At 37.6% G+C, this 27018-nt stretch overlaps 1 protein-coding gene and 1 long non-coding RNA gene across 2 annotated transcripts in view; both read left to right on the forward strand.

Annotated features, from left to right (window-relative positions):
* Window positions 1–27018, forward strand: part of LOC109414486 (DNA-dependent protein kinase catalytic subunit) — a 52075-nt gene that overhangs the window by 883 nt on the left and 24174 nt on the right. Inside the window, exon 2 of the mRNA XM_019688341.3 lies at window positions 3039–3695. Coding sequence (XP_019543886.2) covers window positions 3039–3695 — 657 coding nt within the window. The remainder of the gene's footprint in view (window positions 1–3038; window positions 3696–27018) is intronic.
* Window positions 3703–26664, forward strand: LOC134289429 (uncharacterized). The gene is made up of 3 exons (XR_009998516.1): window positions 3703–6223; window positions 6292–19321; window positions 19405–26664. It is a non-coding gene; the product is annotated as an uncharacterized LOC134289429 (long non-coding RNA).

Genomic DNA, 27018 nt, shown 5'->3' on the forward strand with positions numbered 1-27018 from the left:
TTTTTTCTGGGATTCTTTCAGGAAGATTATTAAAACAAAATCTTCCAAGGATTCTTCCAGGAACTCGTCGTCGGATTCCTTCAGGAATTTCTACTAGCATTATTTAAGAAATTCCTCCAGGATTTCATTCAGGAACTCCTACAGGAATTTCTCTTGGGATTGCTTTAGGGATTTATCGTGGTGTTTCTTCAGTAATTGCTGCATGAATGCTTTTAGGAACTGCTACAAGATTTTTTCAGGAGCTCCCCCACGAACACTTCTTAAGATTCCTTCAGGATTTTTACAAGAATTTCTTCTGCGATTTCTTCAGTACATCCTCGTGGGATTTCTACAGGAATTCCTCCTAGGATTCATCCAGGGCTCCTCCAGGGATTCTGCCTGTAATTCCTCCAGGGATTTATCTAGAGATTTTTCCAGGAATTTCTCTAAACAATTCTCCAGTAACTTCTCTAAAGATCACTTCAGAAGTTTCTCTAGGATCCTCTAGATTTCTCCAGGAATTCCTACAGGCATGTCTTCTCCAGGAATTTCTCCAGAGATTCCTCCATGAGTTGCTCCAGGGTCTCCTTCAGGAATTCCTCCAGGCATTCCTTCAGGAATTCCTCAGGACATTCCTCCAGGTATTCCGTTAAATATTCCTGTAGGATTATCTTGCAAATCCTCTACGCATTCCTCCAGGAATTCCTCCGGGGATTCCTCTAAGAATTTTTGCTAGGATTCCTCCAGGAATACCGCCAGATATTTCTCCAGAAATTTCCCCAGCGATCCCTTCAAGATTCCATCCAGTAATCACTCCAGGGACGTCTCCAAGAATTCCTTCATTATTTTCCAATAATTTCTTCTGTGATTTCTCCTTATATTCATCCAGGAATTTAACCACGAAGAGGAAATCCTCCATGAATGCCTTCACAAATTCACAAATTTCTCCAGGGATTCCATCAGAAATTGATCCAAGAATTACGCCTCCAAGGACTCCTCCAGCGATCCCTCCAATGATTCTTCTAGAGAATCCTCTAGGAGTTCCTTCAGGAATTCTTCCAGGCTTTCTTCCAAGAATTCCTCCAGGCATTTCTTCAGGAATCTCTCCAAGCATTCCTCCAGGAATTGCTCCATGCATTTTTTTTAGAGATTTCTCCAGGAGTTCCTCTAGAGATTCCTCCGAGAGTTCCTCCAGGAATTTGTCCAGAAATTTCTTCAGGGATCCCTCTAGAGGTTCCTCCAGGAATTGTTCCAGGGATCTTATAATCAACAAATAATCAACACTGTGAAACTATTGACTTTACTATGTTGCTATGAACTATGAAATAACATCAGTACTTAATATATTTCAAAAGCATAAATTACACACGTATTCACCAGTATACACTTTTTATATATTTATATTTATGTATTTCATTGAAAATATGTACTTCAGCTTTGAGAAACAAAACAAAAAATGTATGTGTATGTACTAGTCTACGTTGGTTGACGAAACTGAATAAATAAATAAATACAGGAATTTCTCTAGTGATTCTTTCAGAAATTCTTCTCGGGATCAATTCAAAAATTTATTCAGCAATTCGTTAAATATAAGAAATCCTTCCATCCTTTTTCCAGTCGGCTGAAAAAAAATTCTCAGCCATTTTGTATTGGAATTATTCAAGATAGTTTTAGAGGGATGGATACAGCAATCAGAAAATTATTCAATAAGTCATCCAGGAATTCTTACAGCTTACCGTCGTGCGGGGCTTCTTTTTACACTTTTTCGTGGTTTTTCAACTTTATGACATTATAACTCCCAGAGTAGTGAATGGATTTCTACAATTTTTAAACATATTAATCGTGAGTATGTATGTAGGGTATCTGCAAAATTTGAACTAAATCCATCAATAAACAAAAAAGTTGTTCATACACCAATCGGACACATCTCATATAGAACCGGATGGGGGCTACTTTGGACATTTTTATCTATAACAAAATTGCATTTCAAATTCCAGGTTTTTTTTTTAGAAAACTACTTTGTACCAATACTGTAGTATACTATATTAGACATAATTTCAATAAATTTATGCGTTTGAAGATGGTTCTGTGCTACCTTTGGTATTATGAGCAGCGTGATATTGGAATATAAATAGCCTGAAAAAAAACCATCAATCCTTAATTTGGGTGAAATGGTCATTTATAATGTATAACGATACAAATATTCGATTGTATATGCTACGTTGATATATTTTGAATGAATTGATCAACCCTTTGATATTTATAAACTGTAGAAACAATGCTTACAGACCAAATGTTCTGATACGTTATGAATATTTTATTGATTTATTCGATGTTTTTTCGCGTCCTGACAAGCAATAAACGGTCTGTTTAAAAAAATAATTTCAGCCAAATGGAGGGAAAACTATTGCTTCATAATAGTCCCATAGACATCAAACAGATTTGAACCATATTTCGAATTCAAAAAATCCATATTCAAAAGTGTCCAAAGTAGCCCCGCATTGCAAAAGTAGCCCCGCACGACGGTACAGGAAATCCTTAAGAGTTCATCCACAGATTTGCTCAGGAATCCATCCATTAACTCCTTCAAGAATACCCTTTCAGTTTCTGCAAAAGAAGATTTAAAAAGAATTCCTTTCAAAATGCGTCCTTTGATTCTTTCAGGAATATGCTGAGGTTCTTTCTTTTTCTCTTCAAGAAATCCTTTAAGAAATACTTCTTGAATTTCCTCAAGGAGTTTTTTCAGGTATGTTTAGAGGGTGTTTCCTTAGAAAGTCCTGTGAAGATTTTTACAAATATTTGTGAAGGAATTCCTTCAAAAATTTTCCCCTGGAATGTCTCTACGGTTTCCTCCAACGATTGTTTTAGGAGTTATGCTAGGATTCCTCCCGGTATTTCACCAGCGATATCTTTCCAAAATTCGTGTAGGGATTTCTCTGAAAATTTCTCTTGGCATTTCTCTAAGAAGTTGCCTAACCATAAGATTCTGAAACGAGTCGCGAACCTTACGCTAACCGAAATGCATAATAAGAATTTCACATTTCTAATTCTATTCGCAGAATACTACCTGGACACCTTTATCAACTCCCCCAACGGTGTGCTGGCGTTCCTCCGGCGTTCGATCAAAGCGTCCGGACGCTTCCAGAAGGCGAACGAAGAGATATTCGAATTGCTTCGCCGGTTGATTCAGAAGCACAGCCAACTGGTTCGGAAATCGGTGGAAAGTGTTGTCCGCGAGTGCGTCCGGTATGTTCAGTCGTCGTCGTCGGTCAGTGCGCGGGAACGGGAACTGGGTACGGCCGTTATACAGGATTTGTTGGTTTATAAGTGTTTGGATGAGCAGTACGACATGAGTCAGCTGCTGGGCGATTTGCTGATGGTGTTCGATCAGCGTGGTAAGCTGACGCACCGTTTCCAGCAGAGTTTGTTCGAGTTGATCGGATTGATGGCGAAGGATTTCCCGGAGTGCGTTTCGGAAGCGCGTCAACGGAAAATCCTGGACAACATGATGCGCGTAGCCGAGGGTCAACTGCTAGAGGAGAATTATCCCTCGTTGGTTTCGTTGGCGGGGGCATTACAGGGGTTGACCCTCTTTCTGGTCAATTTTGCACCTGGCGATGCGGAGGAGGACGGTGACCTGAAGCGGCGAATTTACCTGATCGTAAAGAAATTGTCCGACTGGGACGAGGCGGTGAAGGAACGGCAGGCTTTCAGAAGTAAGTACCAGGTCTATTTTTATGGCTTTATGGGATGGGACTGCTGTTAAAAGTGGGTGTACTCTCAGAGGCGGCTCTGATCATTGTAGTTAAACATAGATAGATGAAAAGGCATGCTCGGTTGCTTTTAATACATGGTTCAGGTAACGATCATATGAATTTATAGAAGAATCATTTCGGTTTCAAGTCAGGATGCCATCAGGTAATTGCAGCAAATTTCTGCAAGAATCACTTGAATGGGTCTCTTTTATAAATTACGTAACGCTATACAGGAAGGAAGGATGTCTACCGTAGCGTTACATGATGTAACAGATATATCGGTTCCCGGTCTGCTTTGCTCACTGCCCCATGGATTGATATTCATGAATCGTTATGGTCGCCGTTTACGTTGTGGCCAGCAAAAAACACCCGTAGAATGCCGGCAGGTTACTCGGAAACCGGTGTTTGGAAGACAAAGTGATAAATGAACCACTAGGGAGTTTTTCTTCCCTTCTGTTTGTGCTGCTTCAATTTCAATTACCACGCGCGACTTTGTTATCTCGTCGACTTAGAGACGAACCAGCCAAGGGCTGAAAGTCTCTCTAATAAAGACAAATCAATCAAACAATCTCGTCGACTTGCATGGCTCACGGAGGGATACAAGGAAGATACTCCGATATACAAAAGCTACGGCGAGGAGTGGGCATCAAGGATATTTTCGATCACCTGGCAATCGTTTGAGCCATTTGTCTAGAACTCACTTCAGAGGCCTAATAAAGGGTGATACGGTCAAAATTTGGTCACACAATTTTTTTCATAACTTTAGACTGCGTACACCAAAACAGCTGATTTTTGGACCAGTAATGCTATATTATATGTAGCTTATACCATAAAATTTTCATCAAAATCGATTAAGTATTGGTTGATATATAAATAAAACCATTGACCTACCTTTTGAAAATTTTGTACAAAGGCGTTCCATAGTAAATTTTCGGAAATTCAAGGTCAGTAAAGCACAATTTTGATTATAAAACTACCAATACTGCTCCGATTTTTATCAAAATTTTACAGTATAACACTATTATGAAAATATGTTCTTAGTAAAATTTTGAGCCATTTTGTATGAATACTTCCAAAGTTGTAGCAGTTTGAATATGAAAAAACTGACCGGGTGCCACTTAAGCCAATATAACTTTGTAACGGCTGGATTAAATTGAATGAAATTTTTACACCACATTTTGATATGCATACTTCACATACAGAAAAATTTTCATTGAAATCGGTTATGTACCTCTGGCTCTATAAATAAAACAGTAAAAATGTGTTCTTATTTGTGCACAAAATTTTAAAATTACAGATCTCAGGGTTCAACAATATCTCCGCAAATACTAGACCGATTTTGATGAAAATTTTATGGTACAAGCTACATATGATGTACCATTACTGATCCAAAAATCAGCTGTTTTGGTGTAGGCAGTCTAAAGTTGTGAAAAAAAATGTGTGACCAAAATTTGACTTGACAAAACTTAACAAAATTTGACCACATAAACAAATATAACTTTGTAACGGCTGGATCAAATTGAATGAAATTTTTACACAACATTTTGATATGTATACTTTACATACAGGAAAATTTTCATTGAAATTGGTTCAGTATTTCTGGCTCTATAAATAAAAGAATAAAAATGCGTTCTTATTTTTTAATCCTCTTTGTACAAAATTTTAAAATTGCAGTTTTCAGGATTCACAATATCTCCGCAAATACTAAACCGATTTTGATGAAAATTTTGTGGTACAAGCTACATATAATGTACCATTACTGGTTCAAAAATCAGCTGTTTCGGTGTACGCAGTCTCAAGTTATGAAACAAATTAAGTGACCAAATTTTGACCGTATCACCCTTTATTATGTAGAATGTGATGTTCGGCAAACTTGTAGATTAGTGTTTTTTTCTACAATTATCGCTAAGGACGCCATATTCTAACTCTAGGGGCATGAAAGTGTTACTAAACGATCGGATTGTTCGATCGTTTAGTATGAGTAGGTAATTATAGTGCTCTCACGCCGACTATATGAGAGTAAGAACATGGCGTCCTTGGGGCCCATATAGCCGAGGCGGTAAACGCACGGGTATTCAGCATGACCATGCTGAGGGTGACGGGTTCGATTCCCGGTCGGTCCAGGATCTTTTCGTAAAGGAAATTTCCTTGACTTCCTTCACTGACAAAATTCCAATATTTTTTTATATGTGCCAAAACACATAACATTTTAAAGCACAATACAAATTAATATCATAATATAACGTCATAACACATATGATGATTGCTTTTATGATTTATGTGTGAAGACCACATAGTAAAAATCTATAAAGTTTCACACATAAATAATATATAGGAAATGAACTCGTGAACAACAACGATGACGGCGGCAACATCAGCAGCAGCAGCAGCTCGGAGTCTTGCTCGGAACTACCATTTTGAAGGCAGTGAAAAACGGGTTGAGATGTTTCCCGATTTGTTCCAAGTGGTGTTGGCGATTACAAATAAAGGTAAAATGGTAATTTGATTATTGAAATAATCAATCTTGCGATATTTAATTCGAAATGTTATTTTACAGCACCCTAACATGATCGACATTAGGCTTTCTCCATAATGATTTCCATCATATCCGCGGATGCTTGATCCAGGAATGGCAGCAGTGAAAAATCGTCGGTTAACTGTCGGATGGTGTGTATGATGACGAGATCGGAGGAGATAACGGATCAGGATCTGGATCAGGACGAAATTACGGACGGAATCATGCTGCCAATGGGCCCGGTGGTGGAAATGCTATCAAAGATCATCGATGGATATGCGTCGTTCTGCAGATGGGAATGGATTAGTGACCCGGAAGGCAAATTACGTAATCGGAAGCAAGGCACAGCGTATTTGCAGCTTGATTAAAAGTGTTATTTTTTTCTCGAGATTTATAGCAATAGCTACTACCGACGGTCCGCACTTCATGTAGAAACTTCTTTAAATAAATATACAATATTATCAATAATATGTCAATAATAGTTATTTTATCAATTTATCAATAAAGCAAAGGGAACTAACCTCCAATTATAAAACAAAAGAGAAGCAGTAAAAATAATTGGAAACACTAATGAAAACTATGTACGATGGGATCATAACATTCATATTTGATCATTCTGTCATTTATATACTCGACACATAATTTTAATAACGGTGAAGTTCATCCTCGTATATGTGTCATACAAATAATGTTTATATTTAGTTTCTAATTGCAAAAATCTATATCAGGTGACACATAAACCCAATATGGAAAATTTTCTCAGTGTTGGGCATAGAGTATCTTCGTGCCTGCCACACGATATACACATGCAAAATGGTCATTGGCAGAGGAAGCTCTCAGTTAATAACTGTGGAAGTGCTCATAGAACACTAAGCTGAGAAGCAGGCTTTGTCCCAGTGAGGACGTTACGCCAAGAAGAGGAGAGGAACATGGCGTCCTTGGTGAAAATTGTAGGAAAAACACAAATCTACAAGTTTGTCGAACATCACGTTCTAATATTCGGCTTCTCAAATGAATTCTGGACAAATGAGTCAAACGATTGCCAGGTGATCGAAAACATCCTTCGCGGGCATCACTAAGTGTAACACTTTTAGATGTTCTCTCATAGTTGTCTTGAGACAACTGTGAAAAGACGATATTTTTATTATTATTTATCGCAAATTCGCTATAAAAATCGTAACATACAATTTAATTTAATTGTACTTATCAAGATATACTTATTGAGGTGTTCTTATTGAGATGATCTTCTTAAAAGAGGTGCAATCAAAATAATTTTAAAATGCTTTCTACTACGATGCTGTAGCTTTCATTTGATGCTAAGAGACCCAAATTGGATGATAGAACAGGATTTATCCCGAGATCATCACAAGAGTTACCGCAGATGTCTTGAAGGAGTTATTCGTGGGATGTCTACCAAAGCTCCTTGAAGGGTTTTAAGGAGATTCACTAGTTTTCTGCAGGAATTCCTTCCGGGATTTTTTCCGATGTTTCTCCTCCGATTTCTTCAAGAGATATCCGATAGCTTTCTTCTAGAGCATGGTTTCCCAACTTTCGTTTCGCGACCCCCCAACTGCTTGCAAGCACGTTGCGATTGTTCTACGAAAAGCGGGGTGACAACAGGTCGCGAGAGCCAAGGTTGGGAAGCGATGTTCTAGAGCTTCTCCTTGGATTTCTACAGAAGTTTCAGTTGGTATATTTCCCAAAGGTTCTCGCAGGATTCCTTTTGAGATTTTTGTCGGAGTTTCTCCCAGGACTTCTTTTAGAAGATTCCTTCCGGTGTTGATCCTGGGATGTCTCTCAGAGTTTTTCAGAATTTATCCTGGACATTGTCCTAACATTTTTTTGGAAAGTCTGCTTTCTGTAGGAGTGTTACTGCGGGTATTTTTCATGGAGTTCATCCCTTGATTTTTTCGGTTATTTTTCAAGGTTTTCGCTTGTAGTTCATTATCTTATTTCTTGCAGTGATCCACCTAAGATTATTTTCTTACAGATTTTGGCGGGATTATTCTCAGAGCTCTTCCCAAAATATCTACCAACAATTATCCCGAGATTCTAGATGTTCCTTTTTGGGATTTCTTTAAAACTTACTCATGGAATTCTTGCAAGATTTTTTCAAAGAGATTTTCTCGGAATGTCTCCTGGGATAACTTACGAGTTTTCTTGTAAGAAATTCCAGAAAAAATATCTGAAACAATTCCGATCAAATTTTGCAAAAATCTCCGCAGACTTATCGGAGAAGCTTCGAGAGGAACTTCGAAAAAAATCCGGAGAAAAACTGGGATATCTCGGAAAAAAAAATCTCAGGAGAAAATAATAAGGAAATTTAAGGAGGAATTCTGAAAACTTCTAAAAGGAATCCCGGGAGAAAATACGTGCGAAATCCCGCAAGGTAATCCACGAGAAATATCTAAAAACTGTCTCTGGAGGAAATTCCTGAAAGAACTTTTGCAAACATTTCGAGAGAAACTGTTGCAAGACTATTCCGAAGCTACTGAGAAAAATTCCCGGAAGAACTTACGAATTTTTTTGGAAAGATCTTTGGGAGGGATCCACTGGGAAATTCTGAAAGAAAGTCCAGGGATACATACTCTAGTAAAGACCCCGCAAAAACCGCGGAAAACATGAAATCGTGAAATCTCTAGGAAGGTGCTGAAAGGAAACAAATACGTAAAAACCTCTGGATATACTTGGGAAAAGTGAAGAAAGCCAGAGAATAGAAATCTTTGATAATTTCAAGGAAAAACTCGGCGAGAAACTGGAAATGAGTTTAAAGGAGGAATTCCGAAAGGATTTGAAGGAAGAATCATAGAATTTCGAAATCCAAATTATAAGAAAAAATATATAACCTTCTGAGTCACGGTAAAATTATTGTTTGATTTCCAATTGGGGATCCATTGTCAGAATAAATAAATAAATAAATCGCAAACAGCTTTTGAAGGGTATCTTGGTAGAATTTTTGGAGAATGTTTTTGCAGAACACTCGAATAAATCGTTAAAGATTCCAAGATCCTAAGATTGAGGACATTTCAACTGAAATGTTATAGGAAAATTTCGGTTCTGTCACATTCGCCCAAAAACCATCCGCCCGAATTTCAAATGCCTGAATGATTAACGCCCGAAAAGATCATTCGCCCGAATGTAAAAACGCTCAAAAACCATAATAATCTTGAAAACACTTTTCTGATGTTAATTTCGCCATTTGACTAAATGCCATCCGGTCGAATCTAGTTTTGCTTAATAATGATTAAACATAAGGGGCTGTCCATATATTACGTAAGGCAATTTTTGCGATTTTTCGATACCCCCCTTGTAAGATTTTTTGTATGAAAACCCAAATATTTTGTATGGCGCATAAGATTTTTTAAACATTCCCCCCCATCCCCCATAAACCCTTACGTAATTAATGGACGGCCCCTAAGTCCTATTTTCAACGGTGCTCATGTATACTATTTAAAAGAATGGTCCAAGGACCAGTTGACTCTGCCAATTCAATTGTCAATTTCTTCTAATCGCAAGCATTTTCGACAGAGGTTTTTGCTTTCTTCGAGCACAGTCTGATCTAAGGCTTATGCTGTTACAGACATTTTCGGAAATATAGCTGCTGAAATTTTTATTAGATTTTAGCCTTTTTTTGTTTTATTAGATTTTACCCTTTTTTTGTTAATAGGCTGTTCTTTTTAGTTTTTAGTTGTCCCTAAAGTTATAATTAATTTGATGTCATTTTTATCAGAAATTTCCCCTTCTTACAATCATAAGCTGTTCTTTGAGGTCATTGTGTCATGGGAAACCTTGACATTAGTCAACTTTTCAGCCTCTGGATTCCAGACATGGTTTGAAAAAAAAAAAAACAGCCTTTCCTGTGATTCCCTAAGGAATTCCTCATATGATTGCTTCCGAAATTCCGAGGTTTCTTCAGAAATTCCTCCAGGGATTCACTCGAGAATTCTTTCTGTGAATCTTTTAGGGACAACATCCGAGATTATTTTAAAATGCCTCCAAGCACTCTCCTTAGGATTCATCCAGAAATTCATTCAGGAATTGTTCCTAGATTCCTCTGTGAATACCTTCAGGGATTCGTCTAAAACTCCTGCAGGGGTTCGGGCCCATATAGCCGAGGCGGTAAACGCGCGGGTGTTCAGCATGACCATGCTGAGGGTGACGGGTTCGATTCCCGGTCGGTCCAGGATCTTTTCGTAAAGGAAATTTCCTTGACTTCCTTGGGCATAGAGTATCTTCGTGCCTGCCACACGGTATACACATGCAAAATGGTCATTGGCAGAGGAAGCTCTCAGTTAAAAACTGTGGAAGTGCTTATTGAACAAAGCTGAGAAGCAGGCTTTGTCCCAGGGAGGACGTTACGCCAAGAAGAGGAGAGGAGGGTTCGTCCAGGAATTCCTCTAAAAATACCGCTAGAGATTCCTTTAAAAATTCTTCCAGGTATTCCTCCAGAGATACCTCGAGGAATTCTTCCAGGTATTCTTTAAAGAATTCTACAGGGATTCTACCTGATTATTCTCCAGCGATTCTTCAAGAAATCCATACAAGGATTTCTTTAGGAACTCCTTCAGGAGCTCCTCTGAGGATTTCTCAAGGGATTTCTTTAGAGATCCTTTATGATTCCTTTTGGGAATCCTCTAGGAATTGCTCTAACAATTCCTCCAGAAACTCTTTTATGAATACCTGCACTGAATTCTTTTATGAATACTTTCTTCTGGAGTTTCTCCAAGCATTCCTCCAGGATCTCCTCCAGGATCTCCTCCATGGATTTCTATAGGGATTCATTCAGGCCAGTGCTGCTATTGGTCGTGACCAGAGCTGCCAGACATACAGATTTTCGTGTATTATACAGATTTTTGACCTTCTATACAGACAAGATAGGGTCATTTGGTATTTGACCGCTATAGATTTGATTAAACATTTTACATAATATTTCTTGGAAGTGCAGTTGTAATCATAGACAGCATGTTGTGCTATATGCTACATATTTCCAAGAAGTAATTTGCTGTTGGACGTGAACGTTCCTGGTGCTTTAGATTCCGTGGGTCAAAATTCTTATAAGTAAGAACTGATCTACCATCGGGAGGAAAAATGCTAAATTTTTATTAAAACTACATAGACACAATGTAAAAACTATTGTTCAAGTGGGCAACATAGCCTATTTCATCTAAACATAGGTCGTTGTAGAGATGAAATTTGAATAACGGGTTCAGATTTGACAAATAAACTGTCACGCAGCTCCAACTGACAACCCATAAAAAAAGAAAAAAAAAAACTACGGCAATTTCTCCAGGAAATCAACCTCCCGGAGTTTATACAGGCATTTTTCCAAATATTCTTCCAAGGATCCCTACATGAATTCCCCCTGAGATTACTCTAGGAATTCCTTCAAGGATTTCTTCAGGAATCCCCTAGGAAATCCACCAGGGATTCCTTCAGAAATTTCCCTAGCATTCTTTCAGGATATCATCCAGGCATTTTCCCAGGGATTCCTCAAGGAATTGATCCAAAAATTCCTCCAGGAATTCCTTCGAAAATTCATACAGCAATTTCTACGGGAAATCTTGCATTCCTTTTTGTAAATCTTTCAAAAATTTCTTTAGTAATTTCTCTAGGAGTTTTTCCAGGGAATTCTTTCAGGGTTTCCTTGAGGAATTTATCCAGAATTGTTTTTTCCAGGGATTCCTTCAAGCGATCCTGCAGAGATTTCTCCATGAATTGGCTCAAGGGATTTCTCCACAAATTTGACCATCCAGAATTCCTCCAGGAATTTACCAGAAATTTCTTCAGGGATTCCTCAGAAGATTCTTCCTGAGTTTCCTCCAAGAATTTTTCCACGAATTCCTCCAGAAATTCCTCTGAGAATCCCTAAATCCCCTTTCTAAAGATTCCTCAAGGAGTTCCTCTATATATTCCACCAGGGGTTTCTCGAGCAATTACTCCAGGAATTCTCTAAAATATTTCTCCAGAGATTCTACCTGAAAGTTTTCCAGCGATTCTTCAGAAATTTCTCCAGGGATTCCTCCAAGAGTTCCAAGGAATTTCTCTAAAGATTCCTCGAGGAATTCTAACAGTCATGTCACCAGGTATTCCTTCAGGAGTTCCTCTAGGGAGTTATCTAGGGATTTATCCAGGCATTCTTTCAGGATTTGATTCTGGGACTCCTCCAGGAATACCTTGAAGTATTGCACCAGGAATTCCTGCAGAAATGACCACAGGAATTCTACCAGAAATTACCCCAGGAATTCCTGTAGAAATTCCACCAGGAATTCTCCAGGAATTCCTTCAGAAATAACTACGGCAGGAATCAGTAAATCATCCCCACGGAGTTTGTACAGACATTATTCCAAGGATTCCTCCAGGGATTCCTGCACGAATTCCTCGTCAGATTCCGCTAGGAATTCTTTCAAGGATTTCTTCGGAAATCCCCAGAAAGAGCTCCAGGGTTTCCTTCAGATATTCCCCCATGAATTATTCCTCCAGGCACTCCTCCAGGACTTCATTCAGCCATTTCCCAAGGGACTTATCCAGGAATGCCACCAAGTAAACCCCCAGGAATGTCTCCAAGAATTTCTCAGGAATTGATCCAGAAATTCCTCCTGGAATTCCTTCGGAAATTCCTACAGCAATTTATCCAGAAATTTCTTTAGGAAATCCTCCAGGGATTAAGCTTGAAAATTTTGAAATTCTTTCAAGAATTTCTTTAGTTTATTCTTCTAGGAGTTTTTACTTTAAGCTAATTTTAGAGGGATACAGGAGTCAGGAAATTCTAAAAGAAGTCATCCAGGAACTTTTCCACAATTATCTCCGAGTAATCTTTAAGGAGTTTATCCACAGATGAGGTTCAGGAATCAGGTATTTAGGAGTCCATCCATGAATTCCTTCGAAAATACCTTCTGCCGCTTCTGCAAAGGAGTTTCTTTGAAATGTATCCCGTTATTCTTCTACAGTCACTGTGACTTAGTTTAAACATATACGTACTTACACGCTAGAAGCGCTATCAGACATTTCTGCTGGAATTTTTCAGGAATTCACCTCTCTTCAGACTCTTTGGGAATTCTCTCTGGGTTCCCTCTCGAAATTTCTCTAGAAAATGCACCCCGAACTCCTCTAGAAATTGCTTTTTGAATTCCTCCAGATTTTTTTTTAATTCATCACAGCTATTCGTCCAGGAATTCCTCCAGAGGAATGCAAGGGATTTTCCAAGAATTCCATCATTCTCCGAAAATATTCCTGAAATAATTCTTCAAGAATTTCTTCAGGGATTTTCTTCAGAAATTCTTACAAGGACTCCTCGAGGGTTTCCTCCAGTGATAGTTTCAAGGCTTTTACATTTTTAAAGGTTATGTTCTGAGATGAGTTATAGGGAGTATATAAAACTGTTCCTAAAAAAATCCGGCAAGGGTGTAGTGAATAGAATAATACAATACAACAATACAACTAAAGGTATATTATTAGAGGAATAGAAATCCAGGCTATTTCAAGGTTGCTAATAAGCTTACACACTTAGCTTTGGCTGTGCGAATCTCGGTTTCTGAATTTTAACCGAGATTCAGCTAACAAAGTGACAGGTTGCTGGGCAACAAGGCATGTTATACTGGTTCTTGGCATTTATTAGCTAAGATCTCATGAAAACATTTTACTGACAACTCGGCTGTACAAATTTCGGCATTGTTAAACCAAGATTCGGCATTTAAAATTCAGTTTGTAGACAAATGGGATGATTAATTACTGAAAAACTTCAGTTAGTCATAAAAGACATTATGTAGACATTTAAAAAAAATCTAGGTACGGGCTTCCATTGTGTTCTACTGGGAAAAATTTTGAAGGAAATCATTCCTTAACATAACTTTAATTCCACAAGGAAGCACTTGACAATATTTTGCAGTTATGCTACTAAAAATTCAGAGGCTCTTTGGGATACCCATCAAAGAATTCCTTTGAATGCTTTTATTTCGATTTCTTTTTTCGGTGATTTAAAAAAAATAATTCTGGTTATATCATATTTCCAAACAAAACTAAGAGAATAAACCATATATACCATTTTGGACAATGATCTAGTAAAGTGTGACAACTGACAAGTTGAGAATAGTCTACAATAACTATCAATTTAATTAAACACATATTATTCCAAAAAAAAATGTCTAGTACAAATCTATGTTTGTCATTTAGACAGTGGATTACAGATTTATTTTTATTTCCATATATAAAGTCATGAAAAATTTCTGGAGGGAGCCTGGCGGATTCTGGAGGGGCCTGCCCCCCCTGTAGCTACGCCAATGGCTTTATATGAATTTGAATCACACAAAAGTGGTGATCGTGGTACGGATTTCAAATGGTTTCCAAATCGACACTTTTGTAACAACACCGCATTTTTAATAGTTAATTTATATGCAAAAATAAAAGTTTCACCAATAGCGCTGAAATTTTGCACATGTGTTGGGACCTGAATGGAATCCAAAGAGTCGATTTTTTTCATGCAAGCGTGTCCCATGCTAATGGACAGTCACTGCGTCGGCTTCAATTAGGTGAATAATAAATTGAGTGAAGCATGTTAATTTGGAGATCGTTGACCGAGGTCATACTGTTCTGGCGATGTACACATATGTATACTGAGCCTAGCCTTGAACCAGCCTGCCGAAAACGTTTATCTCAAAGAGCTTAGATTTGAACTTTTTTTTTCTGTCTGCTGTCTTTTTAACATTGCACCAGAAAAACACGACAGTTTCCACCACTCCGGAAGTATTTTGTAAACAAAGATATGTGAAATACTGTAACCCACATTGCATTATTGCTTTAAATTAGAGAAGGAACACCGTCTGGGCCAGAAATGCTGGAGGATTGCAGCTTATTCCCGGCCGAAGTAATCATGTCGTCGGTTACAGACAGTAAAATGCTACAAACTCTCGGGCAAACGAGAGAAACATCTGCGTAAGGGTGGTAGCGAAGACGGCTAATAACAAGACAGACATCTACCCTCTTGCTACATATACTTTGGCAGCTAGAAGCACACTAGCGCCACGAACGACTTCAAGGAACAACATCATGAATGAGTGTGCATGCGATGTTACCATTTCCGTGTACGTATTTGCATGTACACTAGAGTGGGTGAACGTTGTATGGAGAAACTTTAAATTTGATCGTATCAACCCGGAACAAAGTTTTTTCAACCTATGTTAGCGTCCAAAACAACTGTGCAAAATTTGGGAGCGGTTGGTTACGTCCCCGTATTCCGCATTGCGATTGAAATTTGCATGGAAGTTAGTATGGGAAAACGTACTTTTTTGCATTTTACTCATAAATTGAATTCTTTTGTCTAATACCATGTAACTGATGGCGTTAAAGTATAGCCTAGGATATGCCGAAAAACTTTGCCGAAGACCGCAAAGTGATCCGATGCTTGTGCAAAAAGGTTATTCGCCTGGTAACTTAGGCCAAAAATTGAGATTTTATTATTGACGTTATTCCTTTACATGTTAAATGTTAAGCACCACTGGGCAATCTGTACGTTATAACTTTTTTCACAAGTGTCGGATCACTTTGCGGTCTTCGGCAAAGTTTTTCGGCATATCCTAGGCTATACTTTAGCGTCATTGGTTAGATCGTTTTAGACGAAAAATTTCAATTTATGTGAAAAATACAAAAAAAAACACGTTTGAATCGAAAAAGCTTTGTTCCGAAAAATCGAGTTTGTTGACCCAGTCTAAACGCACACAATCATGTCTTAATGTTCCTGTGAATCGTTGAGGGCGTTTCGACCATGTCGCCTGAAACATGTTGGGAGCTCACTGTCTTGTTATTAGCCGTCTTCGGTGGTAGGTAATATCTTGTGGACTAAGTTGTTCGTCAGTGAAAACGTTACTGAATTTGGTGCGGAACCGGTTTGCTTGTTTCTGCTGATGTGGAGTCAGCATCTATTTCACCATCGGTTATAGTAGTGGATGGCAATCCGGTTTCCTGTTTTTGATTGTTTACGTACAGCCAGACATTTTTTTTCTGAATTATTCCAGCCCCCTCACTTTACAGACAGCCTTGTTGAGCCTTAAACATACGTCATACGATTCAGCCAAATGCAGATAAATCTGGATTAGAGAGAAATGTATCATTCATGTTTATTTGTTATGGGAAAGTGTCAATTTGATTTTTCTTTTGTGAGCAGAGTAGAGATTCCACACGATCAAAATCAAACCCCTCTAGATTAGTTTGATTTTGATCGTGTGGAAGAATGATCTCAACAGTTGTCAAATCACCACATCTTGGCAAGACAATGTTTACCGAACCGGCTAGTTATTTACAAAAGCAAGTTTGGCAAATAATAAATCGATCTTAGCTCATAGATTTACTCATCTATCGAGTTGGAAAAGCCAAATGTATGTATTCCTCATTTCAAGACACATATATCGCCATGCGGTAACAAATCAAACATCAATTATCAATGTGTTAGTCAATTGTTGTCCAAAAATTTTACCTCTCCTTTCATGGCGTAGGTTCATCTTCCTTTTTATGTCTTTCGTCTATAGACAGATGACCGACGACATCTAGAGATGTTCGTCCATTCACGACTACAAAGGTTGATGAGCCGGGAAACACTCTTTCTTCCTACGGGGTTTCTTATGGGCGTATGAGTGGAAAAAATAAAAAAAATCTCCCCTCCTTTACTTTCGCACAGAAAACCGCAAGCAAAATCATCATCATCGTAGTCCCCAATTATATATTTGGCTCATTCAGGTACATCCTTGACATTAGAGCATCTTCATAGGGGCGTTTGAAAATGCATATTGGGCTTCTAGATTTATAAATTCGAAAAAATGAGAAATTTGGAAAAAACCCTCTGACCCCTTCTATCACAGGTTTGAGCTCGGGAAAAACCATTCAATCGACTCATCAATCAATTTTCCCGAAAAGTGCGCTGGAATCGGCTTTGAAAATAAAACTAGAACTGGAACATTACTGGAGATGCCCTAAAACTATAGCATTATACATCGATGCATCTTTACCTGATGAATATATTTTACGACCCCACAGGAAGATTGCCACTAAACTTATGTCTATGTAGAAGTTGTGAAGATCGAGTCAACACGTTTTTCTACGTGATTTTTGTTTTCAAAGCGTTATAAATGTTACCACATTCTATTATTCTTATCAAGTTTATTAGGAATATTTTCAGCCCGAAGCTGATTGATCTCCAATGATGTTCTATTAGAAATCAAGGGTTTTATGAAGCTTCATGATGGAATACAGTAAACTATTACGACGCTAATTTCAAATTCTTAGTAAAAATTACTTATTTTTTCAATAGTTATTAAGAGGAAACAAACCATCATCGTTAAGCAAAAAATCAAAAGCAGTTTTCTCGCTGAAATCTCAACCAATGTTGATAAAAATTTATCACTGCACTCTGACGACCATCTGGATAACAGTGAAATAATTTTCTATGACGGTTTTGTGACTTAGAGGAAGAAAACTGCTTTTGAAAAATTGATGATTGCTGATGACTGAATGATGGTTATTTGAGCCTTAACAGATACTTCCAACTTGACGTAAGACTGTTAATCCTCACTAAATTGAAAACTTATTTACCAGTCGAAACGGGTTTCCCAACAATATAAAGTACTACATAACAATTCCACGTCATTGCATTTGCATATGTTGCAATTGTAGCAATTGTTACACAATCATCTTATATAATCAAGATTTCACAACTTTATGAAATTCCTGCGGTGATGTGGCAAGAAACGTGGCCACGAGTTTCATCCAAATGGGCAATTGAAATCATCTTGATCATCCCTATGCAGCTGTGGCGAAATGCAAACTCGATGGAAATATACAAACAGATGAAACATTTGAAAAGGCCAACAGACACATATTGGCACATTTTTTTTTCTTGGATAAAACGAACACATTTACTGTCCAGCGCGGGAAGCCCTTTTCTGTTGTTTGGATTTATAATTGTAGTCCAGTGGCGTCTCGTAACCTCACTTTTTACCTTTTCAATGACCCTTAAACTTACAATTGCAGACAATTTAGAATCAAAATCGAATCGGAAATGAGTGTGAGCAGTAAATTTCATCATTATTTACTAATTTGTTCATAAAATTTAAGAGTTCATAGTTTTTGGACAGGTAGGTTTGAGGTTAGGGGAACGCCACTGTTGTAGTCTACAATATAAATCGAAGGTTATGAACTTCTGTGAACATTTGAATAGTATTGGCGTTTCAGTCTTTTCGGGGTCAAAAACAACTAAGTTTTCTTCTTCCAACGAAACGCCAAAACTATTCGAAAGTCTTCAAAACAGTCGTCGTCAATATAGTGAACTTCTGTGAACATTCACAATCAAGAGCTGATTCTAAAACCATGCTCCCAAAATTTTAGGTTTAAGAAAAATTTTAGTATTTAGAAAAATAATAAAATCACAACATCTTGCCTGCTCTAAAACCAATAAGTCTTGTTATTGACGAGTTTATAAATCAATTTTCTTAAATTTTTCAAAATTTTGAAAATAGTATGGGAAAAATTGTAAAAATGTTATCAATTTGTGTTTTTTAATAATATGTGAGGAGCCAGATGCAAAAGGAGTATAACCTTTTGGTCGAGATTGAAAAAAAAAACAATTCTTCGGATTTCAAGCTTTTTAAAACTGTTTTAAAATTGTTTTTCTAAATTCATACGAAACACTATATACATGTTGTATGGGATGACAATTTTTTTAAACCTCGAGCCTCATTTACTCAAATGTGGGATTTTATTAGTTTTACTTTTTTGCTTCTAACGCCCTCATGTATACCAATATAATGCTGAAAAGTTTGAAACCTTTTTTTGAATAAAACATTTTGACTTCCATAAATAAATTAAATCCGTTGCAGTCTGAGCTTTTGCATTCGAGAGATTCAAACAAAAACTACCACAGTAAAAAGCCATAAACCCATTTCAAATGTTGATCCCTCTACCAATACTTTTTTAAGATAAGAGGTAGCGTATAAAGTTACGACCACACCGGAACCATTTCAGTTCAGTTCGGAATGTGGTGCGATCACGTTGTGTTAGGAGTTCGGTGAACTCACGTGCTTTCCAAGAGGTAAATCAAATAAAAAAAAAGGTAAAAATGTCAGCTTGGCATTATGTTCAGTTTCTAAAGGAGTGTTCGTTTCTCGTTTGCAGTTTGGAAACTCAACGTGGAAAATAATCGTGGCGACCGAATGTCGCTAATCGCACGAGCAATGTGTGGGATAGGATAATGCTCCGCACATCTGCGGATGCTGACCCTAATTTTTAGCTTCTGAATAAGAGGTGGAATAGTACAGCACTCGATTGAAGGTGTGCTGGCTGAGAGTGGTACGCCAGTTCGGGATAGTCTAAAAGAATTTGCAGCAGCATCAGTATCTGAATGTTATTGAAAGGGAAAGTTTACTATATCGTTTGGAATAGGTACAGGAAAGGCAACAGTTTAGTTTATCTACCTAGCTTAGTGATTCTTGAATCTCCCATCGAATGTGTGTACAGTACACTGTGAAAAAAAGTTATATAAATTTCACCGGAAAAGATCAAGTAAACATCGAAGTTAGACATTTCTAGTTATCAATGTGATTCTAGCTAATCAAGCTTGAAATAGTGAAAACTCGTAAGAAAAAAAAAAAAGAATTTCACGCGAAGAGAAAACCAAATAGTTTGGTACATGAATTTTGTTGATCTTTAAAGTATGATGCTTTTGGATTTCTTTTTGAGACAATAGTAGTAGTCACATAAAAAAAATCGCTCTGGTTTTTAGGCGAAACCTCATTGGATTCAATGTTCAAATCACATAAAATTTACATGTTAAACTAGGTTATAAAATGTTCTCAAGGATGCCAGTGAGTTATGAGCTAGGTTTTATCTCAGTGTAGTTCAAATCAAACATCTGGACACAAGATTTGCCATTACATACACTTATACATATTTCGCACTGTAGCGTTGTATGAGTAAATCTACCGGCAACACCTTCAACTCGATTTTGGATTGAGGTGTTATAAAAATATCTTTTTTTTTACTATCACCTGTCGAATTTAGCCACTCAATCGGCCACGTTTATATCAAAACGGTAATAATCGGTTGAGACGTCTTTTTGAAGTCGCACACCTTTGCCAAAGCTAGCCGGCAAAACTATCAGATAAACGTGTTTCCACATGGGTAGACGTTGACTGGAAATTTTGTTCCATTCCATGTGCACGTGTCTAGCGATTCAATGCATGAGCCGAATGTGGAACTTAGGTACTGATAGATACGTTGCAGTCTTATCTCTGCATTTTTGAGTTCGACATAGATAACAGGTAAAGGTATTTGCTGTCATGTAGACGCCAGGTGGAAAATTTTAAATTCCATATGTTCGTGAAGTGATCAATCAATGTTTTAGGTGAAGTTGGCACGTGTTAATTTTTATAATTTTATCTTTGTATTATGGCATTGAGAAACGTTTCCATACTTTGTCAATGCCTGTTAGAAATCCTGATTGTTTTTTTATTTCAATGTTCGCACAGTTCATGGAGCAAACTAAGTAGTGACGTCAAAATTCAATATTTAAAACTACAATAAAATCATGATACATCCAGTACTATTACGGATATGTGGCCGTCAAAACTGTTGCACAGTGGAAGGTGTTTTCAATTACTTGAAAGCTTCCATTGTTGGGAGGGAATTGATTGTTGTTGAGTTACATCAGCCTAGTGCTGAAAATTTTTACAATAAAGAAATGATGAGTGAATAATGCAAAATTTAACTGAGTTTGAGTGCACTGCTCCTCAGATATGCCGCAAAATGTTTTGAATTGAGTAACTACCCCGATAAATTCTGATGGTTCACTTCTGGTTTTACAATCAAATCAGTGGCGTCTCGTAACCTCACTTTTTACCTGTTCAAATACCCTAAAAATTGCATTTGCGGAGAATTCAGGATCAGAATTGAATTGCAAATGGAGGAAAACAACTATTCTCGTCATTTTCTTCAAACTACAAGCCGATTTGTTGAGAAAATCCAAGTATTTACATTCGTTGAACAGGTAGATTTGAGGTTAGGGAATCGCCACTGAATCAAATGTTGCCATGAATGCTATGATGAGGTTCATGGAACCAGATAGTTTTGGTAAATCGAAAGCTATGTAAAAAAAACAAACCAAAATGTTAGAGCATTCCATGCGATGCTAAACAAGTTGATTGCCGTCTCCATAGATGTTTTAGGCAAACAAAAATGCGAAACATTCTACCATAAAGATACAGCCATGTAATTTCTATTATTCGCTCAAAGAGCTAAAAATCTTGCATGCCAAATGAAGTGGTGTCCTAAGGTCCAAGGAAAACCACATGTGTACGGGCTCGATCGAGTGACCTAATGCTGTAAGTCCTGGCTAACAGCCAAACCACTACTAAGCTCGATTGAGTCCATATGTACACCGGTTTTCCTTGGTTTTCTGTCCACGCTGAAATATTGCTTTCTATGTCTGAAATGGTGCCTGTCACGGTCGCCATGTGTTGTGTTTCAAGCAACAACGAACTGTTTACGACCAACCAAATGGACAGCTCCATTTGTGTTTTTTTTGACTTGTCTTTCGTCCAAAAAATTCAGTTGATTCTACTGATTTCGGCTGACTACAGTGTTTCCAGCCACTGTTGTTGCTGAATCTTGGCTAATCCACCACTGTAATTGCTATTGCAACAACGCGGCATTTGTCGATGGAATATTTGTCAATTAACATCTTGACAATCATGGTTCTTCGGGGATTACTGTGCACTTCAAGCCGGGCAGTTTCAACTATTGCCGATCATTATGGCCGAAATGTTCGATTTGAGTTGCATAGTAATCCCTTTCAATAACCACAATGTTCAATTTCTACACACAGTTGTGTTTTCGGATATCGCTGTGTTCATGAGTCTTGTCATGAAACTGATTCTGAACAAACCACCACTGTAACTGCTATTGCAACATCTTTGTCATTTCGTAGTCTGCTAAATATTTTCAATTACCATCTTGTAATTCGGGGTTATTCGGGGTATGTTGTGCAATCCGAGCTGGACAGTTTCAACTATTGCCGATCCATATGGCATATTTTTAACAATGCGTTATTTACTACAACAAACTCGTACAAGTTTCCTGTATGAAACATTCCGATTGGGAATTATACATTTTTTTGTTATGATGAGGTTCATGGAGCCCTGGAAACTTGGAACTACTACGAATAATGCTATCAAACGAGAGAGTTTTAGAAAATAGCAGGGCCATCCATTTACCTATCGAAAACTATTTAAAAAAAAGCAAACCAAAAATGTTAGAGCATTACATGAGATAATACAAAAGTTATTAGCAGTCACCATAGATGTTTTGGGCAAACAAAAATGAGGAACATTTTGCCATAAAAGTACAACCATGTAATTTCTATTAATCGCCCGAAGAGCTAAAAATTCTTGCATGCCAAATAAAGTGGTGTCTATAGGTCCAAGGAAAACCCCCTTGTATACGGGCTCAATCAAGTAACTTCATGCTAATAGATAAGCCACAACCACAAGCTCGATTGAGTCCACGTACACTGCCGGTTTTCCTTGGGTTTCTTTCTCTCTAAGCTGAAAGATTGCTTTCTATGTCTGAAATGGTGTCCGTCACGGTCGCCATGTGTTGTATTTCATGCAACAATCTAAATGTTTACAGAAAACCAACGAACAGCTTCGTTTGAGCTTTTTCTGGGACGCGCGTTAAGTCTTTTTGTTTGCAAATGATGGTTCCAGTCTTTGGGCAATCATCGTGGCAACCACTATTGATTCATCACTGTAATTGCTATAGCAAAAAAAAATGACTTTTCGTTGTCTGCTGAATATTTGTCAATCAACATCTTGACAATGGTTATTTGGGGCTTATTGTGCAATTCAAAGCCGGGCAGTTTCAACTATTGCCGATCCCTATGGCCGAAATGTTCGATTTCAGTTGCACAATAAACCTCCTTCAATAACCACAACGTTTCGAAACTGATTAAAATCCTAATAAGACACCAAAGTAATTGCTTTGCAACATTTTGTTGTCTGCTAAATATTTATCAATTAACAGCTTGGTAATGAAAAAAAAACAAAAAAATGTTGTTATTGGTTATTCGGGGTTTATTGTGCGATTCAAACCGGACAGTTTCAACTATTGCCGGTACTTAATGACCAAAATGCTCGGTTTGTTTTGCATGAAAAACCCTTTCAATAACCAGTCAGTCTTCAGTTTCTCCAAACTGTTTTAATTAAGTTTCGGGTTTGAAAATACTCGATTTGAGTGACACGATAGTCTCCCTTTTCATAATCGTTCACGGTCGCCATGTTGTACTCTATGGCGATACGTCCGGTGTCACGGTCGCCATGTAACGGCAACCATTGAAATTTCTCAATATTTTCTATTTCCTATTCGTAAACGTATGAGGTTCTCGCACAGTCAATAGACGCGGAACTACATATGCTCCACATTCAGGGAAAGACTTATTCGCGATAGGGTGTTTTCTGTCTTAAATTTAGTTTAGTCTAGTCTATCCAGAACTCCTCTTTTTTTCTAATCATTGAGGATACAAGCACTGCGATTGTCTATTGGGTGTCATCCACTTATTTCTGCGTACTGTTTTCGTAGTTTTCGAAATTCCTGTAACGCATAAGAAATCAAAGTGGATGATCCCGTACATGTTTTAGTTAAATTCAATAGTAAACCTTCCCAACTTCATAACAGTATCTAATGTGTTGAGCTTCGACGTCCCACGTCACGGTCGCCATGTATTGGCAACCATTGAAATTTCTAAATACTTGTTATTACCGATTCGTAAACTTTTGCGGTTTTTATACATTCAATAAACGCGGGAATACATATGCTCCACATTCAGGGAAAGTTTTACGCTTATCTTAGTTCTGCTTTTCTTCGATTTTTCTGGAAATTCTGTTCTCTCCATCCTAACCTACAAGGACACCTGTCCTGTGGTTGTTTATTGAGTGCCATCCACCAAAGTTTTTCTTTCAGTTTTGCAACATGTAAGAAATCAAAGTGGATGGCACCAGTTACAATTGATAACAAACCTCTCGAAAATCACAGAGGCGCATCTTAATGCAGCATTTAAAAACAACCACCAGAATTTCTCAATATTTTCTATTTCCTATTCGTCGAAATACATATGCTCCACATTCAGGAAAAGGCTTACGCCAATCTCTTGTCTGTCTTTTAAATCTTCTAAATCGTCTTTTATATGATGTTTTGTGTTTCGTGATTGTCTTGTAAATTTCTTCTCTTCTTTTTCTTAGTTAACAAAGATACGAACACTGTGATTGTCTATTGGGTGCCATCTACTTAATGTCTCAACTTTGTTAGTTCGTGGAAAGAATATGACCTGTAACAATTAAAGTAGATGGCTCCTGGGCATGAAAATGCATTTCTATTTGAGAGCCTGTTAGTTTCCATCGTCAATGTGTCCACAAAGAGGTTATGCATCATATTTATTGTCAAAAAAGACACTTGTTTTTTTTTTGCAGAAGTAGGAATTTTACAACTTCAGATAAAGTAATGAAAATTCGTAATGAATAATGAATTTTCGTAACCATAATGAAAAAGACGAAACAATCTTCTATTGTTATTTCTTTTTTCAACCGGTAAAACTCGATGAATTACTTTTGTGATAAAATCTTATGCCTTCAGCAAGATACTAATCAATGACTTGAAAAACTCTTGAATATAAAAAGGAATCCTTTGTCGTTTGTTTAATGTTTGAACTTCTGTTGAATTAAATATTTGAGAGCGCAAAAAAACTTGATGATTAGAAATTTCTGAAAAAATGTAAGGAATAATTCATACTAAGAATAAATAATTTTATTTAGAGATGTGAATCGTTTTAGAAAAAAAAACCTCAGCATATTTTCAAACAAATAAAAATTCAGATATGTTAACGCGTTAATGGCTTAAATGAAGCTTATTGTAAACATAATGCAGAATAAATTCAAAGATATCATGTACAACTTTAAACCTGGAAAGACTTTTATCGAACCTCCAAAATCTTAACTTTTTATGTATTTTTAAAGTCACTATCATGCTAATTACTATATTGTTTGAAGTAAAATGTTCAGTTGTTTTTTCAAATAAGCTTAAATTGTAGCCTTCCGTTTCGTATTCATATGACTCTGTTAAAAAATCTGGATAAAACTGATAGGTATTACAGTATAAAACTTTGAATCATTACATTTAAAACATCATATTTTGCAAAAAGGAATAATCATTCATTTATAAACCTTTGTTACATTGGGATTATTATAATTGCTTGAAACAATAAATTGGAATAGCTTTAATAAATTGTAAAAGCTAGAAGATAAGTTATACAGAACATTATTTATGAAGCTGCTTTGTCGTTGTACCTATGGAAAATCATCGACGTCTCACATCTCTAAAGGGAGACCTTTAAAGCAGACTAGCGAAGCCAAAGAGAAATACGGGGACACCATCAGTGAAAGTTTGCTACAGAAAAAGCAGTTGTAACGATTGACGGCAGGCAGAAACTTATCGTTTTGGCCCTTTTCCCATATGGTGGTCATATGGTTGACACTTTCTAAAAAAAGGCAACGATTGACGCAGTCAGGTAGAAACTCATCGGCTTACCCGTTTTTCGGTCGACACTTGGTTTAAAAAGGCACCCACAATCCGGAAAGTAACACCAAAGCCAAATAAGGATTGCAGCAGCAATGGTCTCTGACATCCATACAATCGATATGGCACGGCTATCATTGCGAAAGTCACAAAAAGAAAAGCGATGCTAATCGCACATACATACATACACATCATTCTTAAAACCTTCACAGAGGTAATATGTGTATTAACCGTTGTAATGCACTGGAGTCACAGTGACGTGCTGTATTTGAAGTTACACCTAAAGAAGGTGAAGCAGTCATGATATGAGTTATGAGAGTCAAAGAATCATGTTTCGCGCTTGTCACTCATCCGTTCTGTGGACGGAAATCATGAAAACTGATGAATACTCGCAGTCAAATCGAATGAGAGCCTCAACGCGAGGAACGGCTGTCAGCAATTCTTTAAGATTGTTAGCTCCTGGAAAGCACCACTGACAGTCAAATGACCATTTAGAAAAGACTTGTACGCATGCAGTTCGGTATTTCTGAGATCGAAGCCTTGTCAGAGCAACAAAATCCAAATATCAAGCTGTCGTCGCTCTACTCACACGGAAGTCATTATTGTCTGAAGGCTCCTCAGTTCAACTGAAGTTCGACTGCCAGCCGAAATATCGCCCAACTGCCTTTAAGATTCTGATCACTGACGTATTTACCTTCGCCAATGGCTTCGCTTGCTGTTTCTGTTCCCGAACCCGATTATACAATGTTTCCCGTCCGGATATTCAGAAGTGAAGTCATCATCAGTTCAATAAAATTTTGCTCACATACTTAACGTTTGTTGTTTTATGTTTTTATTATGTTTGGCTCTGGGGTGACAAATCCTTAATTTATAACAGTGTAATACATACTGTCTCCCTCTGGACTTAATAAGTGTTTGTGAATCTCTCACTTCATCGCATCGTATTGTTCGTGCAGTTGAAAATCGGAATTTTTGACACGCGAAAATCGATTTTTCTCCTAAACTGTGTGTCGGACGTACGTCGGGCACAGTGCGTTGGATAGAGGGCCAGGTCCGCTATCCAGCGCACTACGTCCGACGTTAGGTTTCACGTATGAATTTTGAGAACATTCGATTGTCGGGTGTGGGGAAACTTCGGGTTTCAACCGCGACGACAATACAGGTAGT

This window comes from Aedes albopictus, chromosome 3, assembly GCF_035046485.1.
Source record: "Aedes albopictus strain Foshan chromosome 3, AalbF5, whole genome shotgun sequence".
Classification (NCBI taxonomy): domain Eukaryota; kingdom Metazoa; phylum Arthropoda; class Insecta; order Diptera; family Culicidae; genus Aedes; species Aedes albopictus.